At 52.0% G+C, this 16,469-nt stretch overlaps 7 protein-coding genes across 7 annotated transcripts; 3 read left to right on the forward strand and 4 right to left on the reverse strand.

Annotated features, from left to right (window-relative positions):
• Nucleotides 1–186: 186 nt before the first annotated feature.
• On the reverse strand, nt 187–1,924 carry EDD37DRAFT_637044 (MFS transporter). Its single transcript, XM_062817024.1, has 2 exons — nt 1,655–1,924; nt 187–1,605 (listed from the first exon to the last, which is right to left on the reverse strand). The coding sequence occupies exons 1-2, from the start codon at nt 1,724–1,726 to the stop codon at nt 373–375; spliced, it is 1,305 nt and encodes a 434-aa protein (XP_062667990.1). The 5' UTR covers nt 1,727–1,924; the 3' UTR covers nt 187–372.
• A 754-nt stretch (nt 1,925–2,678) lies between these two features.
• Nucleotides 2,679–4,977, reverse strand: EDD37DRAFT_505682 (ATP-dependent Clp protease ATP-binding subunit ClpX). Its single transcript, XM_062813547.1, has one exon. It carries the CDS (start codon nt 4,747–4,749, stop codon nt 2,887–2,889), a length of 1,863 nt encoding a protein of 620 aa, XP_062667991.1. The 5' UTR covers nt 4,750–4,977; the 3' UTR covers nt 2,679–2,886.
• Nucleotides 4,978–4,992: 15 nt separating this feature from the next.
• Nucleotides 4,993–7,635, forward strand: EDD37DRAFT_506226 (1,4-alpha-glucan-branching enzyme). The gene is made up of 4 exons (XM_062813550.1): nt 4,993–5,331; nt 5,387–5,564; nt 5,616–7,434; nt 7,492–7,635. The coding sequence occupies exons 1-4, from the start codon at nt 5,256–5,258 to the stop codon at nt 7,516–7,518; spliced, it is 2,100 nt and encodes a 699-aa protein (XP_062667992.1). The 5' UTR covers nt 4,993–5,255; the 3' UTR covers nt 7,519–7,635.
• Nucleotides 7,636–7,998: 363 nt separating this feature from the next.
• EDD37DRAFT_611602 (chromosome transmission fidelity protein 4) lies at nt 7,999–9,075 on the reverse strand (the record flags this gene model as incomplete). The annotated part of the gene is made up of 2 exons (XM_062815297.1): nt 7,999–8,708; nt 8,760–9,075. 2 exons carry the CDS (start codon nt 9,073–9,075, stop codon nt 7,999–8,001), a joined length of 1,026 nt encoding a protein of 341 aa, XP_062667993.1.
• Nucleotides 9,076–10,034: 959 nt separating this feature from the next.
• On the forward strand, nt 10,035–11,450 carry EDD37DRAFT_566928 (pyridoxal phosphate-dependent transferase; the record flags this gene model as incomplete). The annotated part of the gene is made up of 1 exon (XM_062814120.1): nt 10,035–11,450. One exon carries the CDS (start codon nt 10,035–10,037, stop codon nt 11,448–11,450), a length of 1,416 nt encoding a protein of 471 aa, XP_062667994.1.
• A 16-nt stretch (nt 11,451–11,466) lies between these two features.
• EDD37DRAFT_684101 (fungal-specific transcription factor domain-containing protein) lies at nt 11,467–13,401 on the reverse strand (the record flags this gene model as incomplete). The annotated part of the gene is made up of 3 exons (XM_062819863.1): nt 11,467–13,059; nt 13,113–13,272; nt 13,300–13,401. The coding sequence occupies 3 exons, from the start codon at nt 13,399–13,401 to the stop codon at nt 11,483–11,485; spliced, it is 1,839 nt and encodes a 612-aa protein (XP_062667995.1). The 3' UTR covers nt 11,467–11,482.
• A 248-nt stretch (nt 13,402–13,649) lies between these two features.
• EDD37DRAFT_506031 (major facilitator superfamily domain-containing protein) lies at nt 13,650–15,725 on the forward strand. The gene is made up of 3 exons (XM_062813548.1): nt 13,650–13,681; nt 13,739–14,507; nt 14,552–15,725. The coding sequence occupies exons 2-3, from the start codon at nt 13,966–13,968 to the stop codon at nt 15,462–15,464; spliced, it is 1,455 nt and encodes a 484-aa protein (XP_062667996.1). The 5' UTR covers nt 13,650–13,681; nt 13,739–13,965; the 3' UTR covers nt 15,465–15,725.
• The last annotated feature ends 744 nt before the right edge of the window (nt 15,726–16,469 follow it).

Below are 16,469 nucleotides of genomic sequence, written 5' to 3' on the forward strand. Positions count from 1 at the left end.
ATAACATCATCATGGATCGAGATGCTACCCAGACTACCGACGCCAAGAATACAGAATGCCAGAACCCGGACTACCGGCACTACAGATATACAGAATTATTCTGCTACAGAATCATAGAGAATTGTCACCTAGACTACCGTCACTACAGATATACAGAATTATTCTGCTACAGAATCATACAGAATTGTCACATGGACTACCGTCACTACAGGTATACAGGATTGTCACCGAGACTACCGGCAGTGCAGAATGCAGAATTGGCCTGATTAGGAAGTGATTCTTCAGATCCGTGTATTGGATGATTCTGTGCTCCTGACCTCTGATACATCCAACGCTCCCATTCCCATCCAACTTTTCAAGAAGTATTCCTATTCAAGACCTTTTCTGTTCAATCTTAGGTGCCTTTAACAGCGTGAACAGCGCCGTCGTGACTCCCAGCATACAACAACCGCCCACGACATAAACAGTCTCACGACCAACCCACCAAAAGAGACTGCAGAACACAATAGGCCCCAGTGCTCTTCCAAACTGTCCCCAACTTCTCAACGACCCAAGGACTTCGCCCCTATTGCTCTCCTTGGCTTCGAAGCTCCCGAGACTATTCAAACCCGTCACAACTGTAGCCGAAGTGACTGCAAGTAAAGCGCCAGCGCAATACAAGCCTGTTGAATCCTCAACCCTGGAAAGCAAAAAGAATGCTATAGTACAAGATACCATACCCACCTTCACCACAGTCAGTGGAGGAAGACGCCGCACCACCGAGCCTTGGAGTAAAGAGGCGATCAACCCGACGAAACCGAGGAGTCTCCCATTCAGTTTGGAAGGCGAAGGGTGATCCGGATAGAGTACGGATGTAATCAAAAATGGCAGCGAGAATTCCAGGCCGGAGAAGGGCAGGAGGAAGAAGAAGTGTATGGCGTTCAGGAGTGCCGGTCTGTTGGTATGCTTGAGAATTATGGCGCCAGCTGCGGACTTGGTTGACGTAGATGGCTTCGCCGGCCGTGTCTCCGGGAGAGCGTAGTACAAGTACAGCGTCTCAACGACAATCAACAAAAGGGAGAACCCCGCCGCCGTTGCGAAAGGATTAGCGATGACTGTGGTGACACTAGCCAGGGCCGCTCCCAGTGCCGGCCCGAAAGTGAATGCGACGCTGAAGCAAGCTCCGACAAGAGCCATAGTAGATCCCCGTTGCTCGTCCGTACTGATATCCGTCGCAATGGCCGTAGCGAGCTGGACGTTGCCTTCGCTCAGACCGCCGACGATCCTGCTCAGCAGGAACGTCCTGAAGTCTACGGCAACACACCATAGTGCTACGCTTGCGATGTTCCCGCACATGCTCCATAACAGCGCTGTTCTTCTGCCATATTTATCCGATGCGCGACCAATGATGGGGCTGGCGATGGCCTGGAGGAATGAGAACAAGGAGCCAAGTGCGCCGCCCAAGAGTACAATATCGTATTTCTCATTGATCGGAACAGCGAACGATTGCTTGTATGCGTTCAGGTAATGGAGTATGCGATTAAGCGCCGACGAGGGGTGAGTTTCCAGACTGCGATAGAACGTGAGGAGAGAAGGGAAGAGCGGCAGAATGAACGTGAACGAGATCTATCTTGGTCAGTAGCCAGTCTCAGTCTCTTCATGAGTGTGCACTGACCAAGTCGAGTAACAGAGATATGAAGAGGACTCGTAGAACCTTCGTCCGTTGTTGACCAGGTACGGGTTCCATGGTGCGCAGCTGTGTCGTGTGCGGAGGAGATGGTATACGAGAACGCCGACTTTTGTACTTTTTGGCAGAGCGAAGCAAACGGATATAAAAAAACAACTGAGTAGCGACCAGCGCGTCTGTTGTCAAGATTAAAAATAGAAAAACGCAGATGTAGCAAACAGGCAAGCAATGCAGAAAGAGTGGTTAAGCCATCTTACTGCAGGTCGAAGAATGTCTCCCTTTTCGGCCACTCGGCGAAGATGCGGCAAACGGCCAAACGGCCCACATTCGGAACGGCCCCCTTTTCTGTACAGCCTCATTTCTACCACCGAGTTGCAGGAAGCTTTTGGCAAACATAGTATTACTTTGTTACACGTGGGTATTGATACAATAGCAGTGCAGAGCATCCCAGACACGGCTGATCGACATTCTTCACGGAGGGACGTCACCTGTTAAGCCTGTCCTAGTATACCAGGGTCTCACAGTCTGGGCAACCGTAGGAACTTATATATTGACGGCAGTAGCTATCATCATTCATGACCGCCGTTTGGTTCCCGGGTAAGTTGTGGACTTGTTTCTGCATACATGGACGGTTGGCCGCCTCATGCCATTGTTTGTTTGTCCTATAAACTTCGTATATTTCTGCCACACCCTGCCACACCGCTCGCTGCCAACGGACTCGCTCAAAAAAGGCGCCTATACCAAGAGCACGACTTGAACCGACATCATGACGAGCAAAATCCGTGCCACCCAAGTCTGACGTAGTCTGACGGGTGTAGCAGATTCTCTCTCTAGGAAAGATTTCGAATTTTTAACCCTATGCTTCATGCGTATCGTGATCAAGTATTCCAGTCAGGTCACACCGTCGGCAGTCTCGGGGTTGGGGCGAGATAACTCCTGATTGAGAGCAAAATGTGAATCGTACAATATAGATGTCGACACTTTTGACGACCAGAACAGGAAGAGTTCGATATCTTTGGCGAAGCAGCGAGAAGGGGAGCCCTCCCTCAGTCTGAAGGATGTTCGTCGCCAAGGAGCAAGGCGAAGCTGCTCTGTCATTGCTGATGTTGTGGTATCGGCCATCGGCAATTGTAAAATACGCAGGCAGTTTCCCCAGATTGCTCCCATGTGTTCATTCGTCGTCAATCATCATAATCATCAATGTCCAATACAGCAGGCTTTCAACCTCCGCTTCCAGCCGCAATAGTCGATTTCGTCCTCCAGTCCTCAAAGCTAGCAGTCATTCTCTCCGCTTTGCGTCCGTCCTCTTTCCGCTTCTGCTTGTCCTCCCAATCGCCCTCTTCTTGAGCAATCATGGCATGAAACTTTCCACCTTGACCCCTGCCAAAGTAGACAGCGCCCTCCTGTCGTTTAGCTACACGCTCTGTGACAAGAACATACTTCACGCTGCTTCCCGGTACCTCAAACATGGCATCGCCAAGAATGGTTTCCATCTCAGTACGCAAAGCACGTGCTCCTGTCCCCATTGTGAGCGCGTTCGAGGCGATAGCATGCAAAGCCGGTGTGGTGAAACGCAGTTCTATACCCGAAAGCGAGAATAGTGTAACGTACTGGGCTACAAGGCTGTTGCGAGGTTCGGTGAGGATGCGCAGTAGCAACGGATGTGTAAGGGCAGCCAAAGCGGCAGCTGTAGGTATACGGCCAACAAGCTCGGGAATGAAGCCATAAGACTGCAGGTCGGCCGGTATGACCAGATCTAGCGGGTTGAAGTAATTCGGTTCGATTGGATTTCCATCGGGTGATGCTTGTTCAGGTGCCGCAGTAGGGGTGAAAAATGGCAAATGCTTTTTATATAGTTCCTCCTCCTGGGAGCCGGGCAGTATCGGCACTGGAGCATGGCTCGTTGATTTCTGGTCACGAGCATACGAGTGCAGGTTGGAGCTCGAACGGACGCTGGCTCCAAATCCGATACTTCCTTTCATCAGACGGTCCATGATATGCTTCTGGAGCCCGACGAAGGCTCCACTGAATATGAAAAGAATGTTGTCAGTCCTGACATTGTAGACGTCACCTTTGGCGGGAGTTGCTGCAGCGCCTGTCGAGCCAGCAGAATAACCAGCACCTAACGGGCTGTTGGTCGGATATGATTGGGACTGCCCACCAGCTCGTGGTGCATTTCGTTCGGGCTTTGCTTGTATCTGAATGGTTGTACCTTCGATGATCTTCAACAATGCTTGCTGTACACCTTCCCCGGAGACATCTTTACCATGACTGACCTTTGCCGTCGCAATTTTGTCGACTTCGTCAAGACATATTATACCTTTTTCGGCTCGTTCAACATCATAATTTGACGCAGCCAGCAATCGGTGTACACAGACTTCAGCATCCTCGCCGATATATCCAGCCTGAGTGAATGGGGTACAGTCGGACATCGAGAAAGGCACTGACAACACACGTGCTAATGTCTTAGCCATCAACGTTTTCCCTACACCACTTGGGCCCAAAAGCAATATGTTTGACTTCTCCAACGTCAATGGACTTGTGTCCACTAACGGTGTACCACTCGTTCGGGGATCGAATGCTGGTGGCTGGCCTCCGCCCATGCGAATCGTCGATTGTTGACCAGGGAATTCGTCCTCAACAGGATGGCGCTCCCTTCTCTCTCGCCGGGCCATCAGCTCTTCTTCCTCCTCTTCTCTTCTCTGCAACTCTTGTATCCTTTGATAGTGATTGAATACTGCAACGCTAAGGACCTTCTTGGCCCGCTCCTGGCCGACCACGAATTGGTCGAGATGCTGCTTGAGCATTTTCGGTGTGAGTCGTGGCGTGCCATAGATGGATGCGCCTCCGAGTGGGCCACTCGTAGGCGTTCCAGGTTCGTAGGAGCCAGTGAACGGCTGGTTGGCAAAGTCGGAGCGATGGAATTCAGAAGAGGAAAGCTGACGATTGCTGCTCGATAACAATCGTTTACTTAGTGCAATGGACGAGGATCGCAGTAGATGCGGTGCGGAGTTCGTCGAGGCAGCCATGGTCCCCTCGAGCGCCGAGCAGAGGAAGAACGGCGACGCGCCCAGAGCCTGCATTGCTGCGGCGGAATTGCAGAAGTCGTTCCTACAACGAAGTTCTCACTGAGTCACATCGGCCAGCGACGATAAGATGAATGGATGTTGAAGCATTGGAGTCGGAGCGAAGAGTCGGCGATCTTGATCCGCCAAGTCAGTGCCTATTGGTCTTCGACCTTAGACCCCATTTTAGGTGGTGGACGGTGAAGTTATTATGGGTGCCCTCAGTGCCCTGGCTCACCCTCATGCCACCTAGAAAGCTTCCCCACAGAACGAATGATGTCATACCACCTCTGCACTTTGGGACTCAGGGCTTCGTAGGCGAGGACGCAGAAATAGTCGCAGGTACTGTAAACAGCTCAACGATTTCTAGCTCAGGATATCTGAACCCCTCCACATATCTCTCTAGAAATCGGCCACAGTTTCTGGAGGTCTAGACAATCGTGTAATTCATTCCTCAAGAAGTGCGACTCTTCTAGTTTGGACTATTCTGTCCTAAGGTTGCAAGCTTCCAACACCCTGCCAGCATGGCATTGCATGAAGCCTCCCAGAATTCTGTGTTGGCACAACCATCCTCTGGAGATGTTCCTCCAGATGGCACAGGTACGAATCGATTTTCTTGTACAGCATATGCCCAATGTCTCTGACTTCTGGCCAGGCGTGATCCAGCTCGATCCGTGGCTCGAGCCATACCGAGACGCCCTGAAACACCGCTTTTCCAAAGCCCAGCAATGGATCAAGACGATTAATGAGACAGAGGGAGGCTTGGAGAAGTTCAGTCGAGGGTATGAAACATTCGGGTTCACATTCAGTACGGACGGCGATATAGTATACAGGTAAGTGCTTGGGTTGCGTCCTCGAGGCACAACAAGCTGATATCAATCAAGAGAATGGGCCCCCAACGCCGAGCAAGCCTTCCTCGTCGGAGAATTCAACAACTGGAACAGGGACTCGCATCCTATGAAGAAGAACAGTTATGGCGTATGGGAGCTGTATCTTCCCGCCCAGAACGGCGTTCCTGTCATCCAACACAACACGAAAATAAAGCTGTCCATGATCATTCCTGGTGGAGCGAGGATCGAGAGAATACCAGCCTGGATTACAAGGGTCACACAAGATTTGTCAGTCTCCCCTGTTTATGAAGCAGTGCTATGGAATCCACCCAAGTCAGAGGTATACCACTTCAAGAATCCACGACCACCCTATCCGAAGAGCGTCCGTATCTACGAGGCACACGTCGGTATTTCGTCTCCCGAGTTGAGAGTCGCGACCTACAAGGAGTTTACGAAGAACATGCTCCCGAGGATCAAGTGGTTAGGATACAATGTCATTCAACTGATGGCAGTCATGGAACATGCCTACTATGCCAGTTTCGGATATCAGGTCAATTCATTTTTCGCAGCAAGTTCGAGATACGGCAGCCCTGAGGACCTTAAAGAGCTCATTGATACTGCACATGGCTTGGGGATAACCGTCCTTTTGGATGTCGTACACTCTCATGCAAGCAAGAATGTCCTCGATGGTCTGAACCAGCTTGACGGCAGCGACCACCTATACTTCCACGAAGGTGCAAAAGGTCGACATGAGCTGTGGGACTCACGACTCTTCAACTACGGCCACCACGAAGTCCTGCGCTTTCTGCTCTCAAATTTAAGATTCTGGATGGAGGCCTACCAATTCGACGGATTCCGCTTCGACGGTGTTACCTCAATGCTGTACACTCATCACGGCATTGGTACGGGTTTCTCAGGTGGCTACCACGAATACTTCGGTCCTGGTGTGGACGAAGACGGCGTTGTCTATCTGATGCTAGCAAACGAGATGCTCCACAGCCTCCACCCACAAACCATAACAATTGCAGAAGACGTCTCAGGCATGCCTGCATTGTGCCTGCCGTTGTCATTAGGCGGCGTGGGCTTCGATTACCGACTTGCCATGGCTGTACCGGACATGTATATCAAGCTGGTAAAGGAGCAGCCGGACGACGAGTGGGACCTCGGCAACATAGCTTTCACATTAACGAACCGAAGACATGGCGAGAAGACCATTGCTTACTGCGAATCTCACGACCAAGCCCTAGTCGGCGACAAATCGCTGATGATGTGGCTCGCCGACAAAGAAATATACACCCACATGTCTGTGCTGACGGACCTGACTCCAGTCATTGAGCGCGCCATGTCCCTACACAAGATGATCCGGCTGATCACCCACGGCCTTGCAGGTGAGGGCTATCTCAACTTCGAGGGTAACGAGTTCGGTCACCCCGAGTGGCTTGATTTCCCTCGCGCCGGTAATGACAATTCGTTCTGGTATGCCCGCCGCCAATTCAATCTTCCGGATGACCATCTGCTGCGGTACAAGTTCCTCAACGAATTCGACCACTCGATGCAATGGAACGAGGAGAAATACGGCTGGCTGCACTCCCCTCAGGCGTACATTTCTCTCAAGAACGAGACCGACAAGGTGCTCGTCTTCGAGCGAGCGGGCCTGCTGTGGATCTTCAACTTTAACGCCCACAAGTCATTCACAGATTACCGTGTTGGCGTGGAACACGGAGGCGTGTATAGAATCATTATCGACACAGATGACCCGCAATACGGTGGCCTGGGACGGAATGCGAAGGATACCAGATTTTTCACAACCGACATGCCCTGGAATGGCCGCAAGAACTTTACACAGGTGTACCTTCCCACGAGGAGCGCTTTGGTGAGTCTACATCCATTCTAATCCTGATGTGCCGCGTACTGACTGTGTTGCTTGCAGGTCCTTGCTCTTGAAGACACGGTATGAGCGACACAAAGCTAGGGCCAGGGGGCTGCGAGGGGTATTTACGAACGGATAAACGGGTAAGGTGCTCTACTCTGCTTGACAGATTATGATCTGAAAAGCAATGTATCATATTTTTCCAGCAACAAACGCTCTTCGCAATTGTGTGCGTGATCGTAGACACAGACAACTCGCGTCCATCTTTGCTCCAATCGGAAATGGTCATATTGATAGTGGAGTGATCATGTCATGATAGTATGGACACAGTTCTAAGCCTTCAGCTTCATGCAGCGAGCCATTCGTCCCTATGTTTGAAATGTACAGTGAATATGGTGAGCTTCACCCCTCGTCAGTTCAGCAATGTCGTTAAATTCGTTCGCAAGAGTAGAGTCCTGCAAGACCGAGACAACTGTGCAAGTCATCGATCAGCATCAGGTGGTGTTACACATTAGGAGATGGCACAAGGGCTCAAAAAGTAGATTTGCGACCAGGCTCGTCCCTTCGTCAGCGGCTTCTGGCGAACCGTCTGTTGTCGTTCCATTCTTGCCTGCACACCCTCATGGCCAATCCTGGTACCAGGTCCTGCTCGTTCTCTCTCATTCGACTCCACTTGGCCTTTCCCAGCAGCCAATCGGTCAGAGTGACCATTTTACTTGTCTTGTCGAATCCGCTGTTTTCATCTGCATGCTCGATGGTGTGGCTGGCGATCCTTCCCTCGGAGTCGAACGTGAAGATGAACAGCCCAGTGAACTCATCGCCTTTGTTGAGACTGATGATTGGCTTGTCCCCTCCAAGGGCCTTCGAAAGGCCCTTGTTGATGCCGCCATGAGACATTTCGTTTGATTGTGCCGCCGAGGAAGCAGCTGTTGCATTATTGCCGTTGCCATTTTGTTTGGCTTCTGTTTTCCATCGTACCACCAGCTTTTCTGCGCTCAAATCTGTATTCTCATCTTCTGGGAGCGGAATACCAGCTAGTCCTGTTCGGACAATCTTCTCTGAGACAACCTTCAATTTGACATTGCCCACAATCGGCACACAACCCCAAGCGACAGGAGCTGTAAAGAGCGCTGCACGGTATGCCATCCGTCCTTTGACTGCGGGCAAATGAGGATGTGTCGAGGGAAATAAGTGTAGCGATACTTCTGGAGCGAGGATCTCTTGAGGCAATGGAGTCGTGAGGATGTCCGGTAGGAGAGGAGATAAGGTTCGTAGTGCTGGAGCCTGTCAGCCCATTGGACTGTCTCTGGGAATAAGGAGTAACGTACTCTTTCCTAACTTCAGCAGCCTTTGATCCGGCGGTTTGTGGTCTTCATTATTTCCAGGCGTAGAACGGCCTAGCAGTTCGTCGGCAGGGCCAAGGCGTGGAGAGGCCGCTGTGAACCATAATTCTGATACTGGTTCCGGCCGTACCTGTGCTAGATATCTTCTAGGCAGTATTTGTCGCAAGGAAGTGCTACCGGGCGCAGTAGTTCTGTGACGGCGAGGGACTTGCATCCCGGACGGAGGCGGGCAAAGCCATCTAGAAGTCGTCGATGGGCGGGAGGCGGCTATGGGCAGCTTGCGCATTGGCATGGAGGTCATCTGGAAGGAGGAAGCATAGTTGATTGAAAGATTCACCGGCCTGGGCTATAAGTGAAGTGAAGTCTGATCATTCCGTTTGCTGAAAGAAAAAGAGTCGGGAAACATTAATTGCGTACAAACACAGTTCTGAGGTAACAGGCCACCGACTCCAGGGCTTATGACGTCGGGCCAATGGGGAGCAATTGCCGCTGCATTGGATGTTCCGCTGCTCTTCCATTCGTTCTTCATCCCACTCACTTGTTTGGTCGCTCGGCAAGGACAATCGAGGGACTAAGACTCGTATTACGGTAAAACGAAGATGTCGATATCTGAATTTGCACGGTCCAGCCCAGAGTGACTCCTTCTTGTAGACTTCCTATTCTCGACACGACCAGAGATCAAAGTGTAAGGGCCCAAAACAGGGTCCTGGAGCCGAGGACGAGTCTGTCTTGGGCCTAGTCCACCAGATCCGCTTTTCGTTGTGAGCTGCCATCTGTGGAAGGGGCACTTTTTTGCCTTGAGCCTCTCTTGAGAACCTGGGCCCAATATTCGCGGCAAGACGCTTTTTGAGAGTCATACTTGCATTTTTATGATGGGACTTCCGCGCTTCAAGATAGCGTGAGTAGGTAGACGCCACCGGCTGACCCGTCCAGACCCTAGCATTGCTGCCGCATCAACCTCACTCGTTATGAGTTACTCTCCAGGTGAACGAAGTCAGACATGGCCAAATCATCAGATTCTGTTGTGCTATATAAACTGGCGGGTCTATCGCAGTTTCCCTCTTCCACAAAGAGCATTGCAATCTTTGTTTGATTTCCAAGTGCACATATTGACAACTGCTCACTCCTTTGCGCATCGTCACCCACTGAGTCTCTGAACCCCTGCTCAGCATCCATCAGTCAGCAGCTATCTCACGGCAAGATCCTGCAATGGCGATAAACCATGAACTTAAGAACGGCGTTCATGTCGCAGATGTCGACATGCCATCGTCGAAAGTGACCGACAGTCCCAGCTCCGCAGCTATGCTTCATCGGTCAGTGCACCATCGGCCTCACGAAGTCGTGACAGCGAAGGGAATCTACTTAACGCTCGCCTCCGGACAAGTAGTCATCGATGCGTGCGGCGGAGCAGCAGTATGCTGCATAGGCCATGGCAACGAAGAAGTCCTCGAGGCAGTCACGCGGCAGATGAAGACCGGTGCCAGTTACATCCACTCAATGAGCTACACAACCCCTGCCGCCGAGCAACTCGCTGAGCTTCTCATCCACGGCCCTCAAGGAGGCGCTCGGTTCGGCCTCGAGAAAGCGCTTTTCGTCAACAGCGGCAGCGAGGCGGCAGACGCTGCCATGAAACTAGCAAGACAATACTTCTTCGAGCAGGGACAAACGCAACGCACGAAATTCGTGGCCCGAAAGCAAGGCTTTCATGGTAGCACGATTGGTGCCATGAATATCTCCAGCAATCTTCCTCGCAAAGTGCCGTTCACTTGTTTTCAAAAAGACAATGTGTCCTGGGTAACGCCTGCATATGCCTACCAGTACTCCAAGCAAGGAGAGACTGATGAAGACTTCACAGCACGACTGCTCGCCGAACTCGATGCACATTTCCAAGAGCTGGGTCCTGATACCGTCGTCGCATTCATGGCGGAAACCATAGTTGGCGCCACGAGCGGCTGCACGACCGCACCTGCAGGGTACTTTAAGGGCGTAAGACAGATATGCGACAAATACGGCATCCTTTTGATTCTCGACGAAGTTATGTGTGGTATGGGACGGACCGGAACTCCTTTCGCTTTCGAACAAGAAGGGGAGGGCGTAGTCCCTGATATCTTGACAGTCGCGAAAGGCTTGGGTGGCGGCTATAGCCCCATTGCAGGCCTGCTTGTTCATAAGCGTGTCGTCGATGTCCTACGGAAGCATACAGGCAGCTTCAATCACGGACATACCTATCAAGCGCATCCCGTCGGGTGTGCAGCCACACTTCGGGTCCAGCAGATCATCCAGCGTGACGGGCTGATTAAAGTCTGCGCCCAAAGAGGTAAATTACTTGAGAGTCTCCTGAAGAAAACCTTTTCAGACGTAAAGTTGGTGGGCGACATACGTGGACGCGGGCTATTCTGGGGCATCGAGTTCGTTCAGGACAAAACTACCCGCGAACCGTTCCCTGCCCAGATGGCCATCGGTGTACGTTATCAATCGATGGTCTTTGACCTCGGTGTCGCCGTATATCCGGGCATGGCTACCGTTGATGGCACCAAGGGCGACCACGTTCTGCTTGCGCCTCCATATAACGTGACTGAGGATGAACTGCGAGTTATAGTCCAGGTCATGAAAAGGGCGTACGACAAACTGGAGAAGGAACTAGATATGGTGACACCGATGGTCCAAACAGCATAGATGGAATAAATAGCATATTTGATACAATGTGCCTATAATAGCAAAATGTCTACACCTAGGCTCTCCATGACCTCGCGCCAATCGATGGCCACATCGCCCGAGTCGCAACAGCACTCGGATGCTAGACGCTCTCGATCCGTCCAGACTTGACGTATCACTCGGTGCATGGCTTTGCGATTTGCGCCACCGCGCTTCTCTGCGCGGTCGAAGAAACGCCTTGCCAGAGCCTGTGACTCGGGTGTGTAGGCTTCCACTGCCGCAACCATGACAGGCCAGATGAAGACGGCACCACAGTCAGCATCCATGAGTGCGTTTGCAAGGGTCAGCACTTGGTGCACATAGTCGACCACGGCGGAAGGTGGGGCGTGCAGCACATTCCTCTGACAGTAGATCCGGATCGAAGCGGCAAACAAATCAAGATGCATCTTGACCTGACCTCGCATTTTGGACGATGTATCTGTCCCGCTCAGATACGTGTCGACGTCGTCGTCACAAGCGCTGAGATGGAGTTCTCGCATAATCTTTTCAGCCTCCCGGCGAATCGGCGCGTCGGCCGCGGCATCCTGAACGGCTCGAGCCATGGTGATTTGCTCCTCGAGGTATCGAACTTGATAGATGGCATTGAGCAGGCGCGCATTTCCACCGACTGTGTAACCGAAGCGTGGGTGCGCCATGGCGTCGTGCAGGACGTGGCTGATCTCGCTTAAAGAACCGGTCGACGTTCTCGAGTGATTGCTGGTAGTCTGTGCGATGATTGCGAACATGGCCAACGTCTGCGTCATGACCCAGGCATCGTGGCCGCGAGCCCAGGGGTTTCGGTCCTGCGCGAGATGATGCATGATGAAACGTAGTCCACCCGCAAGATGGGTGCGCCAACCGCGAGAAGAGCCTGCGGCCTCAAAAGCATGCTCTGCCAGAGTCATCACGATCAGGGCAGCGAGGACACAGTTGTAATCGCTGGCAGTGGGTTCGCTCAAGCTTTCTCGGACTGAGCGGAGCGCCATTCCATAGTAACGCGTTGCAGTCATCACTTCGTACGTGCCGTGCTCCGAGCCTTTTAGGTTGGCGAGATGCAGACCCGACATCGCGATGATCGCGTGGTACAAAGACCGGCTTCGCTGATTGGACGATAATGCTTGGTGCGCCGCAATGACTGGGTACGTAGACCTCCAGGGATTGTGTGCTGAGTCGATTGGGACCATCTGTGTTGAGAGATAGGATGTGTAGTGATGAAAGAGGCGACTCTCATCGTGGGTTTGAGCTAGCATGGATGAGGGTTCATGAAGGAGATTAACCAGCCACGTCGACGATTTGGCGGTACGAGAGTTGCGAGCACCTCTGCCGTGCGAGCTCCTGCATCTCTCTGGACGCGGTCGACCCTCGAGATTTAAGTCAGCCTGAGAAGTAGGAGACGGCAAGAGATCGAGTTCTGCACTACCCGATGCGTGTACCAAGTCGTCGTACTCGCTGACACTGGCCGAGGTGCTGCTAAGGTTGCAGAAGTCCCGGGCCTCGCTAGATGGGCATTCGGATGGGGTCACCGAAAGTCCATAGTGCTCTCTATCCCGTTCCTCCTCGGAGGTGGCTTCGATGGAGTCATCAATTGATTCTGTGGGAAGTGTGAAGATGGTGAATGGGCTCGGCACCTGATGTAGGGCACACCGGCATTGCCGTAGTTCGCATTGCTGGATGAGATGATCGACTTGTTTCGATGTTCAGCCAGGATACCCCTTCCAGGTGGCGTCGCAACTGTAGAGGCGCCGCTGCCTCGGAAGATAGGTCCCAGTCTCTTGGTCGACCCAGACAAGGCGGATGTCGTAGCCTTCACACTCCAAGCCCGATGACTTACACTGCGAGCACGTCGGCTGGGCGTTGCCACAGCGTATGTTGCGTCGACGACAGGTCCAGCATGCAGTAAATGTTCTTTGTGAAGTGACCTTGGGCATCCCATTGAGAGTCTGAAGCTGCTCAGGAGCGTGAGAGGTTCAGAGTCAAAGTCGGAGACGAAGAGATCTTCGTGCTAGGCTTTAGGCGGTGCCGTTATCTCTTGGTGGGCTCGAGCGTAGGGTCAACGCCACACATCTCGTGGCTTATCGAGCTCCACAAATATCGGATACCACCTCAAAGCTCGAAAGGGCAGTCCATAACGAAAACCGAGAGAGGGTCTCTTTCGCTCTGGTTCGCCTCCACGACCTCAAAACCCAATAATCTTGACAGAGTTTGATGTCTTTGTAAGCCCCTGATTTTGCTGTTACATTTTCTCATGTTCGACTTTTGATTCTTTGCAGGGCATGACAGTTATAACAGCAACCCTTTTCTCCCATTCTCCAGGGCGCCGACGGCTCCAAATTCTGGCGGAATTTCTCCGCTTCAGCGCCTCAATCGGTGCCGAGTGCCGCTTTTGCGGGGGATCATCATCGTCGACTGGACTTAAAATATGTCTGCATCCCCTTCTCCATTTTCAGAAGACATGCCGTGTGGAGTGCAACTCTCCTAGCACACATGTTGATGGAAAATGGTCAAGGAGCAATGCCAGGATGAAACCCCTGCTGTCCATGGTGTGGCAACGGCGATCGACTGGGAAGGACCCGATGACGCCGACAATCCTCGCAACTTCTCCCTACGCCGGCGCGTATCGTCGACAATAGCGGTCACCTTCCTCGCGTTTGTCAGTACCTTGGCTGCTTCCATCTACAGCCCAGCCCATGACGACGTCTCCACCAACTTTGGTGTCTCAGACGAGGTCGCTATTCTACCATTGTCCTTGTACAACTTTGGACTGGCGTTCGGTCCGCTCGCTGGGAGTCCTTTGAGTGAGACTTTTGGGCGCAAAGTGGTATTCTTGACCACTACGCCTCTTTTCGGCCTCTTCATCCTCGGTGCAGGACTTTCTCCCAGCGCGCCATCATTGATAATCTGCAGATTCTTTGCTGGGGTCTTCGCTTCACCCGCTATCAGTAATGCCTCTGCAACGATTATCGACTATACTGCTGGACGGTACCGGGCTGTGTCACTTGCATTTTACTATTCCATACCGTTCTTCGGGGCGGTGTTCGGGTACGTGTTCTCACACGTGCTAGAAGCTCTGCTAATATCCACAGTCCTCTACTCGGAGGTTTCATCGTCGAGCGCAAAAGTTGGCGCTGGACACAATGGGTTACTCTATTCTTCATCGTTACATTCTACATCCCCATCTTGTTCACGAAAGAGACCTACAAGAAGACGATACTGCAGCGACGCGCCAGAAGGCTGAACGTGCAAGGTCCGCCTGAGCATAAGCGATCAGTTGTTGCCTCAGCTAAGCACTTCTTCACCACCCTTCTGGTCCGACCGGTGCATATGATCTTGACCGAGCCAATCGTCACCCTGGTTTGCCTGTACAATGGCTTCCTCTTTGGACTCATGTACACCTTTGTTGTAGCATCACCATGGATCTTCCAGCATTACTACGGGTTTGACCTTACAGGCCAGTCCTTATCCTTCCTTGGTCTGATGGCTGGCACTGCTTTTGCACCTGGCCCTCTCATCCTGATCGATGCCTACATCTATCAACCTCGACTCAAACAATACCGAAACGAGCATCCTGAAGCTGAGGGACGTTCTCCGCCTGAGTACCGCTTGTATCCAAGCATGATCTCCTCCTTCATGTTGCCTGCATGTCTGTTCATCTTTGCCTGGGCGACGCGGCCGAACATACATTGGATTGTGCCAATCATATTTCAAGGTCTCGCGATCATGACGACTGTGATGACCTATTCCTCTGCAAATCTGTTCATGGTCGATTCGTATGGGCCACTGTATGGTGCGTCAGCAGCTGGAGCAGCCATGTTATCCAGATATGGACTATCGGCAGCATTTCCTCTCTTTGCACTTCAGCTTTACAAGACGCTCGGTGTAGGATGGGCGACGACGTTCCTGGCATTTTGCACACTGGCTATGGCACCTATACCGTGGCTCTTCTGGCGATACGGACCTCTGCTGCGGGCAAGGACGAAGTACGAGACAGCAGCCTAAGAATACCATTCGCAGATACACTCCCGATTGAGATCAATGCTGGGATATGGAAGTCTATCGTCATTCTATGGTGTACGATCGGCGAATTGTAACCCTGGGATTTGTGAAGATTGTTTTGGGATGCTCCAATCCTCAGGTGTCGGATGTCGACGTAGGCACAAAGCCTTTAGTACAAACTTAGGAGAGAAAGTTCGATCAAACATTCAGGTGTTCCGATACGCACGTGAGAACAACTGCCGATTAGGTTCTGGAGCTGAACGTAGTCCATCGTTGCTCCATCGAAGCTGTGCTCATCGGGATCGGCTGAACTTTTCTCCAGAATTCATACACCCCTCCCCTGGATTTCTCAGCCTCGTTGTCCCACAGACACGGACACAGACTGATCTCTTTAAACAGGAAGATGTCTTTGCTTTTTCCACAGGCGTTGTGCTCCCTTCCACCGCTCTGTTTCCATATATTTTGTTCCTTCACAGTTTGCCACCTGGGCTGATCGCATGCATAATGCCGCAATACCTGTAGTCAATGGCTCAATGCCCTTTATCGCAAAATCCCATTGTTGCTACTGTCAATGAATGCATGGCTTGGACAGGCTTCTTCCCAGGTCTTAGATATGCACATTGGCTCTTGACAAGACTGTTGGACGACAGGTTGGCTGGTGACCTATGGTCGGAATGCGAGCTGGAGGCTATCGTTAATGTGCTGAGAGATGCTAGTTGTGGAGCAGGGGTAGGCAAAGCATATGAGAAGTGCAGGAGATTCTTTATTGAATTCCGTCACATCATTGTCCTGGTCCGAGATCAGCTTGGACGATTGAGGGTATTGGTAATAAGGAGGAATGAGAATGTCAGGAGGCCAGGTTTGTCCTAGAAAGGCGTAGCGATGCGTGAGTCTCTGTACAGGTCGGTGCTGAGCCAATTGCACATGGTGCCGGGCTATATGAAGGGTGCGACCGCGCCCTTGGTGTGTTGTGGCCGCGGTTGATGTGGTCGAAGGGTCATTAGGGAG

Source organism: Exophiala viscosa (genome assembly GCF_022695815.1).
Source record: "Exophiala viscosa unplaced genomic scaffold EDD37scaffold_9, whole genome shotgun sequence".
Lineage (NCBI taxonomy): Eukaryota > Fungi > Ascomycota > Eurotiomycetes > Chaetothyriales > Herpotrichiellaceae > Exophiala > Exophiala viscosa.